This window comes from Siphateles boraxobius, unplaced genomic scaffold (genome assembly GCF_051911475.1).
Source record: "Siphateles boraxobius isolate OS27281-9 unplaced genomic scaffold, OSU_SipBor_1 66, whole genome shotgun sequence".
Lineage (NCBI taxonomy): Eukaryota > Metazoa > Chordata > Actinopteri > Cypriniformes > Leuciscidae > Siphateles > Siphateles boraxobius.
In genome coordinates this window covers 3,796,007-3,818,906 of record NW_027509193.1, presented here as the reverse complement: position 1 = coordinate 3,818,906, position 22,900 = coordinate 3,796,007, and the positions used below count along the sequence as shown (strand labels likewise).

The 22,900-nt window shown below is 36.7% G+C and overlaps 2 protein-coding genes across 3 annotated transcripts in view; one reads left to right on the top strand and one right to left on the bottom strand.

Moving 5' to 3' along the window:
* Positions 1 to 252: 252 nt before the first annotated feature.
* On the bottom strand, positions 253 to 6,584 carry LOC143721369 (protein SCO1 homolog, mitochondrial-like). 2 transcript variants are annotated; one of them, XM_077211677.1, is made up of 7 exons: positions 6,369 to 6,584; positions 5,532 to 5,645; positions 3,663 to 3,753; positions 3,337 to 3,534; positions 1,004 to 1,096; positions 796 to 911; positions 253 to 630 (listed from the first exon to the last, which is right to left on the bottom strand). In XM_077211677.1, the coding sequence occupies exons 1-7, from the start codon at positions 6,519 to 6,521 to the stop codon at positions 496 to 498; spliced, it is 900 nt and encodes a 299-aa protein (XP_077067792.1). In that variant the 5' UTR covers positions 6,522 to 6,584; the 3' UTR covers positions 253 to 495. The 2 variants fall into 2 exon arrangements, with proteins under 2 accessions (XP_077067792.1, XP_077067793.1); XM_077211678.1 differs by having other exon boundaries at positions 5,459 to 5,645; positions 6,369 to 6,556.
* Positions 6,585 to 6,768: 184 nt separating this feature from the next.
* Positions 6,769 to 22,900, top strand: part of LOC143721358 (transducin beta-like protein 3) — a 37,678-nt gene continuing 21,546 nt past the window's right edge. Inside the window, exons 1-15 of the mRNA XM_077211662.1 lie at positions 6,769 to 7,348; positions 7,484 to 7,535; positions 7,839 to 7,934; positions 12,158 to 12,205; positions 12,284 to 12,425; positions 13,601 to 13,685; positions 13,845 to 14,015; positions 14,121 to 14,196; positions 14,324 to 14,420; positions 15,719 to 15,930; positions 16,015 to 16,156; positions 18,649 to 18,707; positions 18,841 to 18,947; positions 21,375 to 21,510; positions 21,964 to 22,194. Of these exons, the coding sequence (XP_077067777.1) occupies positions 7,317 to 7,348; positions 7,484 to 7,535; positions 7,839 to 7,934; positions 12,158 to 12,205; positions 12,284 to 12,425; positions 13,601 to 13,685; positions 13,845 to 14,015; positions 14,121 to 14,196; positions 14,324 to 14,420; positions 15,719 to 15,930; positions 16,015 to 16,156; positions 18,649 to 18,707; positions 18,841 to 18,947; positions 21,375 to 21,510; positions 21,964 to 22,194 (1,686 nt within the window). The 5' untranslated portion in view covers positions 6,769 to 7,316. The remainder of the gene's footprint in view (positions 7,349 to 7,483; positions 7,536 to 7,838; positions 7,935 to 12,157; positions 12,206 to 12,283; positions 12,426 to 13,600; positions 13,686 to 13,844; positions 14,016 to 14,120; positions 14,197 to 14,323; positions 14,421 to 15,718; positions 15,931 to 16,014; positions 16,157 to 18,648; positions 18,708 to 18,840; positions 18,948 to 21,374; positions 21,511 to 21,963; positions 22,195 to 22,900) is intronic.

Below are 22,900 nucleotides of genomic sequence, written 5' to 3'. Positions count from 1 at the left end.
CAATGGTGAAATGTGCTTTACCAAATGTTTGTGTGGTAAAAAGATGCAGTGAATGTGAGTGTTCTGTCAATCATCTGTCAGTCAATACAGTTTGACTAAGAAATGGTTGTTTGAAAGTCTTCACCCTGGCAATCAATTAAATTTATAGAATTTACATAAATTATGAATTTATTTATTTAATGATGTAAAGTCGATGTGATTAGTGATGCAACATGCTACCACACAATTCATCAACACAATGCATTACAAAAATAACAATCAAAACGTAGTTTATTGAAGTTTGTCCTTTGAATTACATTGCTGTGTACAGATATGAATAACAAAGATCAACAAAAGTTACTGTTGGGCTGCAGCAAAATGTGGAATGCTTCATAATCTTTGATTTTGTGAATCAGGGTTTAACTTCAAATAAATAGAACCCATTTCACAGAGTAACGACAGTGTTCTGAGAGAGAAATAAACACTCAAGTGTGTGCTGAAGCCATGCACTTTGACTCATTTTCCATGTTTGTACTTTCTCATGTAGGATGCAATGGATGAGGAGATCTCAGAGGATTTCTTGTTCTGTCCAAAATATTCAAGAAACTGGCCATCAGGTCCCACCAGGTACATTATGATGGTGTGATCCACCTGCAATTACAGGGAAATACAGTATTTGCATGCTGACTTCAGGCTTGTGAGATTATTAGGAATTCAATTCATTAACATAAGACAAGAGAAAAACAATTTTCTTGTGTCAAGTTTATTACATAAGCCAAACTGTAACAACATTGTTAGGGGGAACCAAAAACTCACAATGTAGTCGTTGTCTTCATCTTTTGGGCCCTGGCTGTAATACACTCTGTAGGCTCTGGACGCTTGCTCAACCTGGGCAGTTTTGCCTGTCAGACCGATCAGCTTTGGGGAAAACTCTGCATGTGAGATATTAAAAAATATAAATGGTGAGGAAATCATTTCACAGCATTATGGTGAGTGCAGAGTAATAAAGATAATCCCTGCTCACCTTTGACATATGCTGCCATTGCTTCGGGTGTGTCTCTTTCAGGATCAATGGTGATGAGGATTGGTGTTAAGTCTGGAAGGGTTTTAATTTTATCTGTGACAGAAATGTAAGACACACAAGTAGAGTTCCTTGAAATGGGTCTTGTACTATTTTTCCTTTCAGATAAATGCCACTTTGTGTGCCAATTCATCTGATGTAATAATAATAATGGTAAAACATTATTATACATGATTAATTATATTATTGTTCATTCTTAATATATAATATACATATTATCTAGATATATTTTATTGATATAGCACATTCCCAAAGATTTTATAAAAATACATTCATATATATTTTTAGTGGTAGCTTAAAGGGATACTCCACTTTTTTTGGAAATAGGCTCATTTTACAACTCCCCCAGAGTTAAACTGTTGAGTTTTACCGTTTTTGAATCCATTCAGCCGATCTCCGGTTCTGGCGGTACCACTTTTAGCATAGCTTAGCATACATCATTAAGTGGACAAGACCATTAGCATTTCTCAAATAAAATGACCAAAGAGTTTCGGTATTTTTCCTATTTAAAACTTGACTCTTCTGTAGTTACATCGTGCACTAAGACCGACGGAAAATGTAAAGTTGCGATTTTCTAGGCTGATATGGCTAGGAACTATACTCTCATTCCTGCGTAATAATCAAGAAACTTTACTGCCGTACCATGAATGAAGCAGGCGTAATGATATGAAGCAATGATAAGTCTATTTTCAGGTGCTGCGTCATATCATTACGCCTGCTGCACAATCGCAACTTTACATTTTCCGTCGGTCTTAGTGCACGATGTAACTACAGAAGTGACAAGTTTTAAATAGGAAAAATATCAAAACTCTTTGGTCATTTTTTTGTTGTTGAGAAATGCTAATGGTCTTGTCCACTTAATGATGTATGCTAAGCTATGCTAAAAGTGGTACCGCCAGAACCGGAGATCGGCTGAATGGATTCAAAAACGGTAAAACTCAACAGTTGAACTCTGGGGGAGTTGTAAAATGAGCCTATTTCCAACAAAAGTCGAGTATCCCTTTAAAGGGACTATATGTAAGTATTTTCATGTATTAATCGTTTTTCTTTTTGCTAATCAATCACACCAACTTCCTAGGTTGTCTATGAAAGCCTGTAGACTGATTTTTAAGTGAAGGACTCGGGTCATTTTTGCCAGGAAAATACAAAGGGATGAGACGTTTACACACTCCCGAGAGCCTCTCTTCCGTTTAATGGCACATGAAATGAAATACAATATTCTGGATAATGCCGAAAGAGACGTACTGTACTGTAATGTCAATGTGTCATGCAAAGAAAAGGAATTCATTTAAACTATAGTCTCACATAGTCAGATCTATATAGTTTAGTCTCAAATTTACTTTATAATCAAACTGTCATAACAATGTGATTTGAAAAAAATCAAAACATGGCGAAGCGAACAGCAAAAAGACTCTTGTTCGTTTATCAGAGCTGCTAGGGCATCTTGAAGGTCCGATGTATGGAAATAATCTGACGTAATCTGAATAATCTCAATGTTGGTTGTTATTTTGCTGTACTGGCGCATGCCTGTGACGTAAACATGTACGCGACGAGAGCTGGCGTGAGCAGATTTGCATTTTTACACGGCTTTAGACGGGAACACGACGGTGGAGCGTTTTTAAGATTTCCACTCTGGTGGGTGGCTTCACTTTTTTGCGTTTTTAAGACCCAAAAACACCGTCGCCGTGTAAACGAAAGGCACATCTGATAAAATATTTTCACGTTTTCACCCGCGAGCGTTCTCGTGTAAACAGGGCCTTAACTGCTGTTTTCTCACCACTGTCATTTTTGTCGTGTGTTTATTTTGTTATTGAGAAGAAAACACACAGCACACATTTAAATATACATCTAAACGTTGCTCTAAACCGAGTGGACAGCGTGGGTATGTTTGTTAACAGAATATCACTGAAAAGATATTTACAACTACTTTTTACTTCTAAGTGAAGAACGAAAAAGTGATTCGCCGTGAGTATATCCGGACCTTGAATCATGTTCAGTTTCTTGTACGTTACGTGTGCATGAGAGCATGCATGAACAATAAGCTGTTGCAGTTCACTTAACGGCCACCGGTGTTGCTAATAATAAGGGTTTCTGAACTCTACATAAAGCCTCTTTAAGTGTATAAATTCTTAGGGGCCAATGTATAAAATACAATCCAGCTTTACAGACATTTTAATATCATTGTATGCAAACATCAAACCTGAGAGCTTTATAGTGTCAATAAAAATTAAAACTGTTACTCTACGTAGTAAAAAAAAAATGAAATGATACATTACCAATCTCATCAACGACCTCAATCATTTTCTCCAGTTCATCGGGACAGATGTCTGGACAGTGTGTGAAACCGAAATATATCAGCAGCCACTGGCCGAGGAAATCTTCACTCTTTGTGGGTTTATTGTTGTGGTCGACAAGTGAGAATGGACCTCCGAGAGATGGTTTTCCCATCGACTTTGTTCTTTCTTTCTCAATCACTACAACAACAAAAAGCACGTTAATGATAAAGCTATCATTATGTTGTGGAGCATTTGCATAAAATAAGGATGCAAGAACAATGTGGTGTAGGTTAATCATTTCTACATGCATAGATCCGAGTCCTTACTTTCCTCTTTTTCTCTCTTGAAGTATTTCATGCCTAGAAGAAGACCTCCTCCCAGCGCAAATGTGATAGCAAGAGATTTCCATGTAACTGGCTGTGGAAAAGAGACATCAGTACAGTTCATATGTCTGATAAAAATACACCCATTGATAATCATTGATAATCCACAAAATGTCAAACACTTTTGTGAAGTGTCCTATTAAAAAAGGTGAAACATTTGGATTGCTGGGAAGGATCAGCACCTGCTGTGTAACTGAGATTATTGTAAAAAAATGTAAAAGTAAATGTTGCTCTTTTTAACTCTATTAATCAAAGAATCCTGAAAAAAAGTATCATTGTTTTCACAAAAATGTGAAACAGCACAATTGTTTTCAACATTGATAATCAGAAAGGTTTCTTGGGCAGCAAATCATTATATTAGCATGAATTCTGAAGGATCGTGTGACACTGAAGACTGATGCTGAAAATTCAGATTTGATCACAGGAATAAATTACATTTTAAAATGTATTACAATAGAAAATACTTATTTAAAAAAAAACATATTCCTGTTTTTACTATATTTTTGAACAAATAAATGCATATGTTTGCTTATTCTGATTTACAAATGCATTCCAAATTTGTTTTTTTATGGACCATTTTTTCCAAACACAGGCAATTGAGAAAACAACAATCTTTCAGTTAGCAGTCCTGGGGCCTAATGTATAAAACTTTACGTAGATTTCATCCTAAAAAAAAGTGTGTATGCACAAAAGATAGATTTTGCGAACTCACAAAAGTTTCAGATTTATAAACCGTACTTATGCCAGAACCTGCGCAAAATTCCATTTAGAAATCCTAATGAGCGGAAGATTGTGCGTACATTCCTCCCCACCAGTCTCCTCCATGAGACACGGACTATAAATGCCATTTGTGCCGTCACATTATATTTCTAAAAATCATTTAGTATCCTTTGCCTTATTTAAGAATAAATATATGCTCAGAGTCGCATCATTATGGAAGCTTGTTTCCGCCACAGAATAAAAAAAATGTAAAAAAAGAATCTCACAATTGTAAGTTTATATCTCACAATTCTGAATTACGTGATATAAAGTCGCAATTGCGTGTTATAAAGTCACAATTATCTTTTAATATTTTATTCTGTGGCAGAAACAAGCTTCCATATATCATTGATTACTATTCTCGCGAGAAATATTTCCTCAGCAATTTAGTTTTTAGAGGATTTTTCATACGCCTAGCACTCTTCGCTGTCATTAAAGGGATAGTTCACCCAAAAATTATCCCATGATTTACTCACCCTCAAGTCATCCTAGGTGTATATGACATTCTACTTTCAGACGAATACAATCGGAGTTATATTAATTCATTAAAATGTCCTGGCTCTTCCAAGCTTTATAATGGCAGTGAATGGCCATTTATGTTTTGAAGTCCATAAAAGTGCATCTATCCATCATAAAAGTGCTCCACACGGATCTGGGTGGTTAATAAAGGCCTTATGAAATGAAGCGATCGTATAAGAAAAATATTCATATTTAAACTTTATAGACTAAAATAACTAGTTTCCGGCAGATAATGACTAAATGAAATTTGAGTGCTTAATAACTCGACTTTAACATGTTATATCTTAATATTATTTAATATTTAATCTAAATGTGTATATCAAAATGAAAACAGAGTTTAAAATCAATCTGTTTACTTCACTCGCTCCAGTAAAAGAGTGCAGACATGTTTACGCTAAGTTTTTAAAAAATATATAAATCCCGATATGTGCGTGGAAATTTGCGTACGCACATTTTCATACCTTTGTTTTGTGCATTCGCAAGGTTTATACATCAGGCCCCTGATCTTTACATCTTGCTGTGAATGAGGCTTACACCAGTCTTCTTGTTGTTGGATTTGTCTCTGCTAGACGAGGGAGGTGGAGGTAGAGTGGACAGCATCCGCATGTTGAGAAGGGACACACATGGTGCTGTCCTACATGTCCTAAACTGAAGAATAAAGTCACATACAAATAGGAACATGCTGGAGTTAATCTACACTACATATAACCATCATTTATAAAATAGACACAACCAGGGGCCCGGGGCCCAGTAGGGGGCCTCAGCAAACTTTACTTATTATTTACTTATTAGTTTACTTATTATCATTATAAACTATTGGTATTGAACATACAGTTCTTGAAACTTCTGTAAATCACAAAAATAATTGGTTAATTAATTGAATATAATGACACTCCCAATTTCTGTCAATAAAAAAGATAGAAAACAAGCAGTTGTGTCATAATTACAGCAGAACATATCAATATTATAACTTATTTGAGGGGCCTTTGAATATTGTGTTGGACAATACAGATCCTTCAAGTCAAAAAGCTTGAGAACCACCAACTTCAATACATATATGCCAGTGATCAGTAACAATTAAAGGTACAAATAACAAATAAATACATAAAGGATGACTGACAACACTTTAATCACTAATTACCTGGCATATGAAATATAAGGAATATATTTGTTATCATTTATGAATGCCTGAACGAATAAAATTAACCATGGTTTTACTTTTTTTTTTTTTAAACATGGTTATTTAAACCATGGTAACCACAAATTTACCACGGTTTATACCATGGTATTTGTAGTAAAACTGTGGTTATACAAATGTTAATAAATCCGTCAGAAAACATGGTTACTACACATTTTAAGCCAGTGACCTACCAGTGTGTTACTCTGTAACTGAGTTGATCTGGAGACACTGCAGAGACTTTGAACATTGTAACGTTTACTGACACAGGCTGCTCTAAACATCTGACATCTTAAACTGTTTAAACTTGAAACTGCTGTTAAACCCATGCTGATAGTTTTTAACATAATGCTTCCTCAACGCGGAAGTGACTGACGGTTTACACAACCTAACGGCGGACATACGTTACGCATGTACCATACGTCGCATACAAATTACTGACCCTGAATCAGCTGTTAATATATAAAACAACGAAGTGAACGGGGAATGACAGCGATCCAACTGATCTGAGGTCTCTTTGAGGATATGACGTAGAAAAGCGGAGGTGACGTAAGAAGACTTCTTCGCTTCCATGGACCATCTTTCTAGCCATCTAGCGCTACAAAGCCGAAAAGGGATAAAGACTTTAAAGATCACTGGTCAATTTTAACATCACATTCTACACAACATACCAAACAATAATTTAGAAAAAAAAATACCATTAAATAAGATAAACAAAAATAAAGTAAGGGAGAAGGAGGTTTTTACGTTACAAAACCATTCTTCAATAAAGAATACAAATACTTTGCGTCCCTATAGACTGTGAAAAAGGTCCCTATCAAATTCTCCAAATGCATTGAACAACAAAGCCGGATTTAAAACAAATCAACTGAAACCCAAAGAATGTAGGCTATTTTTATAATTATTTTAAACACATGCAGTTGTGAATTGTTATTTATTTATTTGTTTATTTTGTTTGGCATTTGCGTGTTTGCCACTAGATGTCACTGTAGAATCGTTTTTAATTTTGACGTCATATTCGTGCGACATTGGAATGAACACATGCACCATGCGTGTAAAAATCAGGACTGTCTGAATTAAATACATATGCTTTTTAAAAGAACCATATTATTCCCGAGAAGTCGCAAACATCGTTTGTTGTCATGGCTGGACACACGCTGCTGTTTAAATCCAAGTAAGTGTAGTTTAACGTCTGTCCTGACTGTTCTCAATGGAAAAGACTCATTCGAAATGTGCAGTGACAAATTGAGATTACTGTTAACTACCTTATTTGACAACTAGTTTATGATCATCTCATTTGTTTGTTTAGTTATGCAGTCTCCAGCAAAATAGAGCCGTTCTATAAGGGAGGCAAAGTGCAGGTATGTCCATATTTTTTGTAGTTTTTTTTGTTACACTTTATTTGACAGTGTCTTTGGTATGTGTAGTTACTATAGTAACTAATAACTATAAATGCTGCATACATGCAACTAACCGCAGACTAAACCCTATACTAAATATAAGTTGTTACTTAATATCATTCAGTACTTAGGCTTATATGTACAGTGCAACAAAGACACCTTAAAATAAAGTGTAACTTTTAAAAATAATTATATTATTAGGCTAGTAAAATTCATTCTTGCTATTATACCTGCACGTTTGACTTGTTTTGTTTCTCCACCCAGATAAGTCGTGATGAACAGCACATCTTCTGCACATGTGGATCAAGAGTCAACATTTTGCAGATCAATACAGGGAAAATCATACATAGTATTGAGCAGGTCAGTATCTGTTTTGTTTTAAATGAGTGCCCCCCCCCCCCCCCCAATTAAAAATAAGTAAACAAATAATATTTCCAGCACATCTCATGTTATGTTGTTCATCTCAACTATATAACTGCACTTGTTTGTGGTGAAAATGACATTTTAAGCTTTTTTTTTTTTAATAAAATGTCTGACTGTATTGCCCCTTTCTAAGGTTAAAATCATTTTCTCAACATAAATATTGAAATGATTTTTGCTTGTTTTAATGCGAGTTGCCTAAAACTTATCTTTAAATCTCTTCATCAGTAACACTTACATGTGCCAGACTTTACAATTTTATAACCTGGTTTGCATACATTTTTCAGTTAGTTGAAACAAAACAAAAAAAGTGATTTAATCAACAGAAACTCAAAATATTATGCTATTCAAACATTAGTGAACAAATTGATTTGTCGGGGAAAAAAAAGAAAGGAAAGGGTTTGTTCTTAAGCCCCGTTCACACTACAAGCGACTTTGTCGCTGCATGTCGCCAGTGGCTGGCGATGAGGTCGCTAGTGGGCGTTCCCATTACTGGTTGCCTTTATGAATGACATCCAATGATGTGGAGAAGGATCATGCACGCTCCGCTCCTATTGGTTGTCGCTTCCGAAAGTCGCTCTTAATTTGCATAAAGTTAAACAGATCTCAACATTGTCGCGTCGCCAGACATGCCCCATCCGGTAGCCAACGGTCGCGACCGTGCGTGTCGCCGAAAGTCGCCCGCTCACCATTGAAAATGAATGGTATCGTGTAGTGTGAACGCAGCTTTATATCATTGGCCTGATTTCTATAAAATTTTATTACTAATAATATTGTAAAACATTGACAAGAAAATGAAACTAGAATTTTAAATTAAACTTTATATAATTTTCAGATTAAAGTTCTGGAAAATTATGCTAATTAGTGCCGAATTAATTTTATAATGCATCATCTGCATATTTAAACATTTCAGAAAGCTTGTAATACAAAACAATTAATGTGAGAATTACTGGTGAAGTATGATGATCTCTGTTAGTTAAAATGATTACCCTGTATAGTGTCTTTCCTTAAAGTTGGCATGAATCCGAAGATGCAATAGTCTTTTCTTCCCTATTTTGAGTGAAGTATATCCGAGTAAATCAGCCTTTGGAACAAGAAAAAATGTAGGCCACTATTTAGAGCTTGCTAATTTGATAAACACGATCCTCCCACCATCCTCAATGGTCAACAAAACAAAAAGGTCTATTTATTTTTGAAAATCAGTTTCAATGAATGATTCAATGGCTCACTCATAAAGACTTCAGCACACCGACAATCTTGAGTTTGAACGACGGTACGCGCTGTGCAAGAGAGGGGTGATCAGCGCGTACACGAGCGTGATTGACACTGCTAAGACATTCCTCCTGGCTCTGATTGGTTGTTTCTGACCGGGAGCGGTGTATTTCTGCAAATGGCAGTAGGACCACAGGGAGGAGCCAGAGGAGCTTGATTTTTTTCACAGATTATCTGTCTCATATTCTACTGTCAGGACATAATGACAGTTTAAACAAATATGTAAAATATATTTTTTTTTACAAAAGTTACCTACAGCAGCTTTAACAGTCACTTCTCACCACCTACTGGTGTAACAATGCAATTGAAACAGTCTTTATTTCAAGAGCTGTTTATATCCAAGCTTTCAACTTTTATCCCAGTTCTTCTGTGATCATTTGAATTATTGTAAGACTGATATTAGAGCCCGACCGATATGGATTTTTAGGGGCCGATACCGATATTAGGGAGTAAAAAAAGCCCAATACCGATATATCGGCCGATATTATTTATGTGTACATTATAATACAGTAGCAATATTATTTATGTGTATTATAGTACAGTATACCAGTCAAAAGTTTGGACACTTTCCTATTGGTGTGTACAAACTTTTGATGGGTACTTTACACAGTAGCTATAAACAGAATAAATATATTTTATAAACACGTTTTGCAATGATCACTCAAATGTGGTAATCAAACACTTGTGTGACACAGATATGTAATGGAGGCAGGGGGAATGATAGAATGAGAATTATACAGCTGAGCTGTAACCAAACTAGTTTGCATTGCATGTTATATTATATTATATTCTAAATACTGTTGCATAATCTTCACTAACGACGACTTTGTCTTTTAATTTAGTCATAACTTGTATCAATAAATATATAATAAAGAGTGTCACTGACAAAACCTTATTATCTTCTATTTTTACTCTTAATTCCTCTAATCTCTACCAGTGGAGGAAGAACTCAGATCTTTTTACTAAAGTAAAATGAATAATATCATAATGAAAACGTTTTTAATTACATATGTACAGTACTTTTATACTATTTTAAATAAGTAAGCGAAATGTACTAAACGTGAAACTAGGCTACTATTAATGCAAAATGGCCCTATATAAAGTGTTATAATTATATACATTTTTGGAATATTGCTTGATGTTGTAACGTAGCGTTATCAGGCAGAATGAGCTTTAACACTGTGTCTACACCGGACGCGGCCGTTACTGCTCGCGTCGCAACAGCTGTTAACCCGAGACAAAGCAGAATCAGTTTACTGTCGGAGATCGCTCGCGCCACGCATTTTAATCAATGTTTCATCAACCAATTGCCTTAATAAATAAGAAGAAGGCCTAGATATAGCAGACAATATAATCAGGACTTCTCAGCTGCGCGCTTGCAATAGTCACAAGCTCACACAATACGTGACAGAGGCTTGTAGCAGAGAAATCAATTCTGTGAATTACACTGCGCAAATCACAAGTAGGCTACTACCCACATGATGAAGAAGGGTTGGCTCTCAGTCTCCACAGGCTACATAAAATATTCATTTTATTTTATTTTATTTTATTTTTCGTGTTTCCATTTATGAGGAAAAAACAATGTTACAGACGCGACAGTTCAGCACTACGGACGTGAGCGCTCTGAAAGCGGCACTAATGCTTTGAAACTTTCACATAGACATCAAACAGAAAGCACAAAACCTTTCGTTTCAAAGTGAATTTCGTTTTGTATTAATTGTATCTTAATTTTAATCAATGTTTCATCAGCCATTTGCCTGGATTTAATTTATAAGAAGTAAATTTAGCAGACGATAGATAATCTCGACACGGAGGCGCCTGCGGGTGAACTGGAGCTCGTCTCATGAACCGAAACTCAGCGTATAGACCTGAGAATTGAAATATATCTATATTGAAATGTCTACTTTTAAACAGAACAATTCAAAACGAAAGACAGACAGACTCATGTAATCGTATGAAATGTGCATTTCTCTCTGGCGCGCGCTCACTGAAGATCGCGAGTCAGCATCGTCAACTTCATCTTTGGCTGACACTGACTGAAAACACTTGTTTATTAATAAACAATTAAAATGCCTCCTTGCTATATTTGTTGTATTCATAATCATTATTTTTGCCAGTTCTTGTGACAGCTTTTAGGTGCTTTATTGGCAGCGCCACCCTTACATGAATCACCGTACCCGCATTTTTTAAAATATTCATTTATCGGCCATTATAAATGCCGATACCGATAGTTAGGAAAATGCCTAAAATCGGCCGATAATATCGGCCCGCCGATATATCGGTCGGGCTCTAACTGATATAATGATACTGTGTGGTTGAGAAGACTGTTTGTGACGCTGTTTCATATCTGTACTGTACATGACGACTACTCTCTCTGGATCAGCGGCAGCGCCAACGCAGATCTGAGTTTTCTCTGTGAACGTAGTTGATAAAGGTTTAATAGACACAGCTGAATCGTTGTCATTTAGGAATAAGATCACATGGGTGTCGACTCGAGATCGATCGTGCAGCTCTAGCGGGACTTGATGTTTTCCATGGGGAATTGATTGATTGGATGGTTGTGGTTTGCTATTGGTGGATCTCATGTAAGTGACAGGTTGATAGTAGAAACGTCATCAGAGAAGAGACGAGCTGCAAGTGGGAGGGGAAGTTATTTTGATTAAAGATTACGAGGCACATGATTAAAAAAAAAAGGATGTGCACGGATAGTTTTTTTTATAATAAATACATTTAAAAATAGCAATATGATGAAGGGATGGTAATAAACCTTAATGTGAAGTTCATATAATAAAATTATATAAAAGTGCCCAAAATTGACGAAGCACCATGTCTGAAAAACGACTGCATAATACGTCTGCTTGTTTTTCTCACTTTTTACTCTCTCGGAGCAGGATGATCAAGAGGACATCACCTCATTCTCTCTCAGTCCTGATGATGAGGTGAGCTCATTCAGTGATCTGTCATTGGACTTTCTGGTGTTTCAGGATGTCTGAAACTGAGCTGTTGTTTCTCTGCAGATGCTGGTGACCGCCAGCAGGGCTTTGCTCTTGAAGCAGTGGGACTGGAAGCAGGGCAAGTGCACTCGGTCGTGGAGGGCCATCCACAATGTGCCTGTGGCCAGCATGACCTTTGACTGCACCTCCACCCTGCTGGCGACAGGTCAGACATAAGCCAGATGTTTGATGCAACGAGTAGCACTATGCGCCAGTTTTAATGTCAGCTGCAGTTTACACACCCCTTGCAGAATCTGTGAAAATGTGAATAATTTACAAACAAAAGGCATGTTATCTTTTTGTTTAGTACAGTCCTGAAAAATATATTTTACATAAAGGATGATTACATATAGTCCATAAGACAAAGAATAGCTGAATTTATAATAATGACCCCGGTCAAAAGTTGACATACCCTTGATTATTAATTAACCGTGTCTCGGTTTCTGGATGATCTACGACCGTTTTTTGTTTTTGTTTTTTTATGGGGTGTTCTTGAGTCCCTTGTTTGATTAAAAAAAAATCTGTATATGTTCATAATAGGGCAAAATGTCAAATGTCATGTTTTTCTTTAACTACTTGGCAATACTCTTGAGAAAAATATCACTTTAGCGTGCCTTTAAAAAGATAATAATACTATATTATTATATATTACTATATTTATTATATATTACTATAATAATAAATTGTCAAAGAATAAACATAAGTGCGAACAGAATGCAATGTTTTTCAGACAATTAATTGCATGCGTATTAGGTGTAGGGCTGCATATACTAATCAATCAAATTTATTATTGTCAATAATGACAATAATCGACTACAAATTTGCTTATCGATTAGTCGTGTCTGCCAGTCACGTTGCTTTACAGTAGTGAATAACCCATTTCTATGGACAAAACGCTTATGGTTGTCGTCAAACAGAGTATATTAAAATAGGTATATTAAAATTTTATTAAATACAAAAAGTATATTAAATGTAATATTGAATACCTACAGTTAAAATAATAAAGTACTGATATGTGCTATAGTATGTTAGTCAACAAATCATAACAAGTGAACTTCTTTAAAGCACAGCAAAAGATTATTAAAACAATGATTTTTAAATGCATTTCAACAAACTAATTTCTAATTTTACAGTATTACAAAATGCACTTTTTTTAAAGTTCACACAAGTGTGTTAAGAAACAGTCATGAAAGTGACTGGCCTTTTATTTCATTAATATTATATCATCCGCCAAAATACAGTTAAAAAAATGCTATTTGAAGTACACTCCAAGTGCACATTGAAAAAGGGTGCTACTTTTTCACAAGGGTAATGAATATTTGTCGTTGTGTTTGTTTGTAGGAGGTTGCGACGGCACCATCAAGCTGTGGGATGTTTTGAAGCAGTACTGCACACACAATCTGAAAGGATCGTCTGGTGTTGTACAGTAAGTACTGAAGAATCTCTGCTTCCAAAATTTAAACTCTTTCGAAATCATCTCTCATTTATCCTCTAATAGTCAGACCTTATAATTACTTTCTGTAAAGATGTAATACTGGCACAGGTTGTTATGCCATGTCTAAAAGCTGTAACGCCTCTCTCTCAGTTTGGTTGAGTTTCATCCGGACATTAGCAGGCTGCAGCTCTTCTCTTCCTCTGCGAACTGTGGGATCCGTATCTGGGATCTGCGGAGCAGCAAGTGCATATGTGTTTTGGAGAGCCACTACAGTGCCGTCACATCGCTGGCCTTCTCTCCTGATGGCCAAACACTCGTCAGGTAAATAGGGAGGGGTTGGGGGACGTCATTTTTCTTGGGAATCTCATCAAGCATTGTCCTCATAATAGTTCAATTTTACTAAAGTCGCGCTGTCTCCATTTTTAGTTCTGGCCGAGACAAAATCTGTTCGGTGTGGGACCTGAAGGAGAAGGCGGTGAAGAGGACAGTCCCTGTCTATGAGGTCAGGATGTGACTGTGTCCCATTTACAGTTATAGCAGCTCAATTATTTTCTTTGTAAATAAGCAGGATACCCTGGAAATCCGGCCTTGTTGTTTTACATGGATTTCTCTTATTTGTGGATGTTCAGGCTGTGGAAGGTGTTGTTCTTCTCCCAGGGACGAGCGATTACTCCCAGATGGGTGTGAAGGATGAAGAGTTACACTTTGTCACGGCTGGCAGCAAAGGTAAACTCTTCTAGTTCAAATCAAAACAGTTTAATTTAAAATGGATGAAAATCCATAAAAAAAACCAATACTGATCAGGGGCTGGTTGCACCAGCTATGCATAAGTAACAATTTAGCCTAGTTTTGATGTAAATGGACACTAAATTCTTACTTGCGCACTACTAAATATTTTTGCTTTGCACCATTAAACTTAGTTGAAGCATAACTCTACGTATGAACTAAATATTTATGGAAGCCTCTGATCAGGAGTAACGGTTTGGAATGAAATAGCAGACAGACTGAACTGCATCAATAATCTCTCCTTTTACCTGACAGACTTCAATTCTTTACACATACTGTAACTGTATATGATAATGCTGACATTTACACTTGCAGAACATTGTGTGAAAAGATTACTTTGTTAGCGGCTCTTCAACACGAACCCATCCTAAACACTGCGCCGCTGTGTGCATCTGTCCCATCGGTCCGTGTTGTGCATGCCAAATAATATCAGTCATAATCAATAAATGTAATTTTTTATGTTTTTTGAATTTTTCAAATTTCAAATAGTTTCTGAATGTTATTTAGCCTACATATAAAAACACTTATTACATTATTCATGATCAAGTATCGTTTTTAAAGGAAACTTATTTTTACTGTTAGTAATGTGAGGGATTGGAATGAAAGATAAATTGAAGTTCACAGCATTTCAACACAACTTATACTCATGCTACATAAAGTTTTTTTTTTTCTTAAACCAAAAAATCTAAAATTAGCCAATGGCTGAATTATCAAATTTTAATGGATTAGCCAATGGCTGAGGTTCATGACAGAAACACTGAGACATAATTTCAAATGGGTACTTCATCACTGGCAATGGGCTTAGAGTAAAACTTTCAATAAAAAACAAATCGGTGCTGCCTGACTGGAGAAAACAAAAAAGTCTGTTCTCGTCTTCTTCTGTGAAAACTTCAACACCCATAATGTATGGGCATTTTGTCGTCTAGGAGAGTAAACAGTTAATTTTCATGTATTACTGACATTGTAAAAATACAAATCGGGTTGAAAATTGGGAAACTTACTTTAATCTGCTTTGTTGCATCTAATTGAGATAAAAAGATGCATGCAAACCCTTTAAAATATATGATGAATGAGAAAACGTTGTTGTTTAAAGATGCACATTTTGCTTATTTGTAGGCTTTTTTTAGTGCATGCATTAAAAAAATTGAATGATTTTGGTGCTGTGTGGCACTGCTGTGCAAAACAAATATTGAATCCTTGCGTGCACCTCTGAGTAAGTGTTGTGGTGTTCTCCACAGGTGTTCTTCGAGTGTGGGACTCCAGCTCAGCGCGCTGTGTGTTCACGCAGACTCTGCCTGATGCTCCAGCTCTCAGCACAGAGGGGGCCGATTTGGACCCGCGCTGTCTGGTGCACCTTCTGCCCATGCCTCAGTCCAACAGACTGGCCACAGTCACCGCAGAGCACAACATCCTCATCTATCAGATGCCTACACTCACCGTGCAGCAGCAGGTAAGCCTCCCAGCTCACCTTCCATCAGCATTAGTTGTATCTGGAATGGTGCAACATTCGGCTTGTTTATCTTTTCTTTTGAAGTTCGTGGGCTACAATGATGATATCTTGGATGTGAAGTTCCTGGGGAAGGACGACACGCACATCGTTGTGGCCACTAACAGCTCTCAGCTGAAGGTGTTTGATTTGGCCACTAACAGCTGTCAGATTCTGTATGGACACACAGGTCAGTGAGCCACTAGAGGGCAGCAGCAATCTGGATACTTTACACATCTGCACAATGTGCACTGTTGTGCTTTCATTCAAAACACTTCGGGCCTGTCCAAATACCCACACTTCCAATCTTGGCCACTTGAGAGCATGTCCACGCGACACTAAACCCACACTATCTCAAAAGGGACTCAATTTCATGTATCCCCCCATATTAGAATGCCCAACTTTACAGCAGAGAAAATATGTTTACAGCCTGGAACTAGGGATGGGCATTTCAACCAAAAATAATATTCGAAGATCGCTGGGTATTATTCGATTATTATTCGAAAATCGCACTCCTCCCCCACATGCACGCCCACAAGCATTTATAGGCCACAAACCAGCACATATGAGCAAAGTGGACCAGTGTGAGGCTTAAATATTATTATTATTATTATTATCATCATCATTTTTTTCATCTATATTGATTATATGAAAAGGGAACCGCATGAGATGAGTAAGATTGGATCATAAGATGCCCAATATATCGGAAAACATTTGGAATGGGTCAGACATGATTTTGACCACTTAAGTTTTGTTTTGTAGAATCAAATCAAATCAAATTTATTTATGTAGCACAATTCATCCATCAAAGTAATTCAATGTGCTTTACAAAAAAGTAAAAACATCATAATAAAATACAAGTTACAAACAAGCACAAAAAAGATTATAAAGATTTAATAAAAAATAAGTAAATGTAAAGCTGAACAGTATAGCTAGATTTAAGAGCTCAGTCATAAGCATGTGAGAACTTGTTTTCAACTTAGATTTAAAAAATCAATACGTTCGGGGCACATCTTAGAAAGTGAATTTCATTTTTGATAAATTGTATCTTCATTTTAATCAATGTTTCATCAACAAATTGCCTGGATTAATAAATAAGAAGCAAATATAGTAGACAATATAATCAGGACACGGAGGCAACGGCATGTGAACTGGAGCGCGTCTCATAAATGAACTGAAACTCAGCGTAGAGGCTACTTACCTCACAGACCTGAGAAGTATATCTATAGAAAGCTTGAAATGTCTACTTTTAAACAAAAGAATTAAAAACGAAAAGAAATTGGCTACTCTCTGCTAATGTAGGCTAATTCGTATGAAGTGTGCATTTCTCTCAATAGGCGCGTTCACTATGCGAAGATAGCGAGTCATGTCATGTAAATAGACAAGTAGTCAAGTGCAAAGGCCGCAAGAGTGGGTATTTGGACAGGCCCTATATTTTAAGCAACGAACACTTTAAGCATTAGTATTGCTATCACATGACCTCACTACTAGGCCTGCGAGGATTAATCACTGATTTCACCTGGCCGTAATAAAAATACATTTCAGAACAGTCAAAAAATATGCATGATGGAAACCAGGGTTATTATAGTTCAATAAAACGAATGGCATAAAAAAAATATGTTACCTTAAATAAAATTAAAAATGTAAATCATAATGTAAATCAGTTCTCATTTTCATTCAGTTTTTACTTGATGTACTAAAATAGTTTAAACTGAAAAAGATACAAATATAGACATTTTAAAAATGCAAAACCAATATAAACTAAACTATTTTACTAAAATTAAAATCAAGATGAGAAATATTAAAATATAAACCATTTTAAAATATTAATAAATATAGTATCTCAAGTCTATTACAATAACTGCATGGAACAAAACAAGATGATTAGTATTGTGTGTGTGTGTGTGTGTGTGTGTGTGTGTGTGTGTGTGTGTGTGTTAATGCACTTGTTTGTGGTGTTTCCTACAGCACAAGTAATCATTAGATTCATATCTGCAAATGAAATGTATGAGCTCATGTTAAACACACACACAAATAATTCACTGAACAAGGGAGTATGAATGTCAACCTGACAAAATAGACTCAAATATTTGTTCTTGGACAAGGTTTAAAAGGAAGCATTGTTAACTAAAACTGTTTCCTGTAGGGAAAAAAAGCTAAAATAAATATGAGATGAAACAAATTAAACTAAAAAAAAAAAAGTGTTGCTTTGTCAACTAACTGAAGCAAGTCTAAGTACTAAAATAAGAAAACTAAAATGAAATAAACTCATTGTTTTGAGGAAAACTTTAAGCAGGATATGGTATAAATAGGTTGCTTTTTATAAGTCATAAGCATAAGGTTAGTGGCCAGGTTAATAGGTGTGTCTGTGTGTGTGCGCATTTATCATTAGGTTTGTAAATGAATTGCATTACTTTTTGTTTTTGTTCAGTTAATCAAAAAATCGTGAATAGATTATCAAACCATCATTGGTTGCAGCCCTACATACCAGATTGTAAACTGCATAAATTGTCAATTGTGTAAAAACAACCATCTTCAAACATTAAAAAGGGAATGTGACACTGATGACTCCAGAGGTGCATGCAGAATACCTTTAGTCTACATTGTTGACATTCTCGTCGATGAGTAGAGCGCTATTACCTTATAGTCTTCTGATTTTTTGCTCTGATTATCTGTTTGCAGATACCATCTTATCAATTGATGTGTTCCGCAAAGGCTCCATGTTTGCCAGCTGTGCAAAGGTGACTCTTTTACTTTTTCTTAGAAAGCTGCACCAGTGTCTTTCCACTGGCATATAATGGAATTCAAAATATCTGAATGCAAAGCTTCACCCACACATGGAAAAACACCAGGTTTATGTAACCTTTCACGCAGGATAAGTCCTTGCGGGTGTGGAAGATGGATCCGAACAGCGGCTACGTGCAGTGTGTGGCTCAGGGCAGCGGACACTCCAATGCCGTGGGCTCTATCGCCTGCTCCAGGTCAGACCTCAGCCGCCAGTATATCACTGTACATAGCAGTTTGATAAGCTATATAAGTCGTGCAAAAACACCTGCAGCGTTATCGTAGGTCTGTTTCCTAAATGATTGACACACTTTTTTGCTAAACGGATAACATGCTCTTTTACATTTAAATCAAATAATTACAAAACCTTCTCATAATAACCCATTTTAATATAGTTCATGAACTTTTTAGGGTTGCCAAGCTATGCTGCACTTAGTTGCTATTTTACACCTTAGAACATGATCTATCCAATCAGATTTGAAGGGATAGTTCACCCAAAAATGCATGTACATGACTTTCTTTCTTCAGGTAAACACAAATTGAGATTTAGATTTTTAGGAAAATCATTCATAGCTGCGTGTGGTTTTTCAAGGGTCAACCGCGCGGCACCAATTAAATTGACCTATGGCTAAGCCACGCCCCCAAACGCGATGAGCCAATCACAGTGCGCATAGCTATCCCATACACTCGGACATTCTCTGCTTCCTCGTCCATTGAAATGCATTGGAGTTAGTCAGGTTTCATTCGTTTTTATATGTTTTTTCTTGTCCTTTTAAGTTTAAAATGGTCAAACGGTGTGCATGGAGTACACACAACTCCGGCACTAGGTATCCCGAGAGGCTGGGCGAGGGTGTGTATTTTTTACCCTTTCCCAAGCCACATCTCAACCGAGATAATTGTCTGGATTAAGTTAAGGTAGACCACAACACCAACTAAACGTGGATAAATTAAACAAGGATGAAGAACATTTGTTCTAAGATAAGTCAACAACTTATTTGAACGTTATCTTTTACATCTCTAACGTAATGTTAGCCTAAAATTAGAAAACGTTAACGTTAGCTTTTAGCTGCGTTGTACATCATGTAGCTTAGCTTCATTAACGTATCTGTAAATAACCGAGATAACAAATGTTAGCAATGTTGTGCTGAATGATTCATGTAAATATTGTAGCACCAAACTAACGGAGAGGTACTCTTGGGTAAAGATGGTAAAAAGGCTTGTCCTGGAAACGTATGCAACTTAGACCTGTACATATTTAATTTGATCTTGAACCATTAATTACATATTAAAGAACAATATTTTAGACAACTTTTTACCAAAATATATATCTATATAATCTTTCTGTCTCCAAAAATCATCAATTGCCTCCTGTGAAATGTCTCCTGCTGTGACAGCTGCCATAGCGCCTGTCACTGAATGTTGACTGTTTGTCCGAGTGAGTGGAGGGGGCGTGGCTTAGCCACAGGTCAATTGCATTATATGGACATGAAAAACCACACACAGAGATGGTGACGGTAATCCATACGACCCCAGCGGGTGAATCAATGTCTTCTGAAGCCAAACGATAGGTGTGTGTAAGAAAAGTAAAATTTTTATAACTATAAAACATTGCTTTCGGTTTTCTTCTGTCGTTTGAGTGTTCATGAGAGGGAGGTTGTGAAGTTAGTTTGTGCAGTTCATGCGAGAAGTGGATATGCTCTGTTATTTTTGGGCAAACTTCACAACACACTTAGGGTGTGTTCTCTCTTGGTTCCTTTGGTCCGGACCGAAAATTATACATTTGGTTCTGGTTTGCTTGGCGTTCACACTCGTACTTTGCATGTTTGTGCACAGAAAACTTTCCACATAGCGAGAAATGAATTGAGTTCCCTTTCGCATCTTCTTGCGCTTGAATATTTCAATTCTTAATCTTTTTTGATGATGCAGCATTGGCCAATCAACTGTCCTGAGCGTTGTTCACGTTTGTTAACAATCATGTTCTTACAACATTTGTATTGCTAGAATTCATAATAATATTACCAGCCAACTGGCGAATGACACTTTCATGTACTCGCCAACGCCAATTTTTACTCTCATTTAGCGTTTGGCGAGTGTTCATTTTGGCCCTGCACCTATCGTTTGGCTTCAGAAGACACCGATTCATCCGCTGGGGTCTTATAAATTATCGTCACCATCGCTGCTTGTGGTTTGTCAAGCTTCAACCGAGCGGCAGCCATTCACTTGCATTATATGGACTCACAGAGATGGATTATTTTCCTAAAAATCTTTGTTTGTGTTGATCTAAAGAAAGAAAACCATATACAACAGTGATAGCATCAGGGTGAGAAATTGATGAGAGAAATTTGAGTGAACAATCCCTTTAAAAAACATCTCTATCCATTTCATAACACCAGTGTGTGAATGCAGTGGCTAATCAGAGACATATATGTTGAGTGTGTGAACACATTGGCCAATCAGAGGGGTTTAAGAATCCGTTCAACAGCGCTCAAAAAACTAGAGGGAAATACTGGTATCGTCACATTTTAAAAATTTAGTCTGTACTTTTGACAACACTACTGTACAAATAAGTGTTCGTTTTTGAGATCTTCTAACTCGTACACCTGTTTCACTGTTCCCGTATGTAGGTTAAAGAAAGTCTTCCTGGTGTCAGGCAGTCAGGACTGCACTATTAAGGTGTGGGAACTGCCCGACCCTCCGCCAGCCGTGGGATGTGAACCGGCCTTGATGACGGCAAGACTCACAGAGAAAGCTCATGACAAGGTTGGTCTTTGCCCTCGTCACGTTCAATCTCACTCAAGAAATGTGTTTTGCAAAGCTCTCAGGTGTGTTTTGACAGCACATGCTCAGTTTTTCCATCTTTTTCTTTACATTTCTTGTGTGTCTATTGTGTGAAAGCAAGGTGTTGAGATGAGTTAAATGCACATTCTTATTGTGTAACCATAATTTATATATATATATATATATATATATATATATATGTGTGTGTGTGTATATATATATATATATATATATATATATATATAATGTGTGTGTGTGTGTATATATATATATATGTGTGTGTGTGTGTGTATATATATATATATATATACACTTGTACATATACACTATATACACTATAGACTTGTGTGTGTGTGTATATATGTGTGTGTGTTTATATAATGCTTCACACATGATTGTCATTTTGTGTTTCTTTCTCCTGTAATATTCCTGAAGGATGTGAACAGTGTGACCATCTCTCCTAATGACAAACTGCTGGCCTCTGGATCTCAGGATCGCACAGCTAAACTCTGGTCCCTGGCTGACATGAGTCTGCTAGGCGTCTTCAGAGGTCATGGTCGAGGTGTTTGGTGTGTTCAGTTCTCTCCTGTGGACCAGGTCCTGGCCACGGCCTCAGCAGACGGCTCCATCAAGATCTGGAGCCTCCAAGACTTCAGCTGCCTCAAGGTAACTTACACTTTCAGGTTTAAAGTGTTGTTGAGTTTGATATGTGACTTCTATAGAGTCCAACAGTTCCTGACCCCTTTTCCAGCAGCCTTGCTTCTGGAAGTATTTTTCACTTTCAGTTTTACCATAAAGATTTATAAAAAAAAAGTTAAGCTATGAACCAAACCTAACCAACCAGTAGACCTGTCGCAATAATCAATATATGTCGCAATATCGATATATCGCACAATTTGTGTACATGACCTCAATAATCTTTTGTGATGAAATATATCGACCATTATGTTAACATGATAATGAATGTCACCAACATTTTACTCAATTGTGCTGTCATCATGTTTGTGACGGAGGCGAAAGTGGTTCTAGGGCAGTTCCTTCATACACAGAGCGGTCATCGACAGGTGAAAAAAAGGCGCCATTTGAGGCGTTATAGTGTTTTCCTGACAACTACAGACAGTTTGGAAGAATAAGTCCAAATGGACTCGATTTCAAAGCTGCAATCCCCTGTTCTGGTGCACATATAAATGTCACAACGCAGGATGGCGAGTGTTAAGGCCGTTTCAGTTGAGAGTGTGTAGTTAATTTTCACAGAGAATGTGTTTTCTGCATTCCACTGCACTGTTTTTTCATTGTTGTTCTATGTACACAGACATGTTTGACAGTTGCAGCATCTCATGCATAACGCATGTGGCACTCAAGTTAAAAGAAG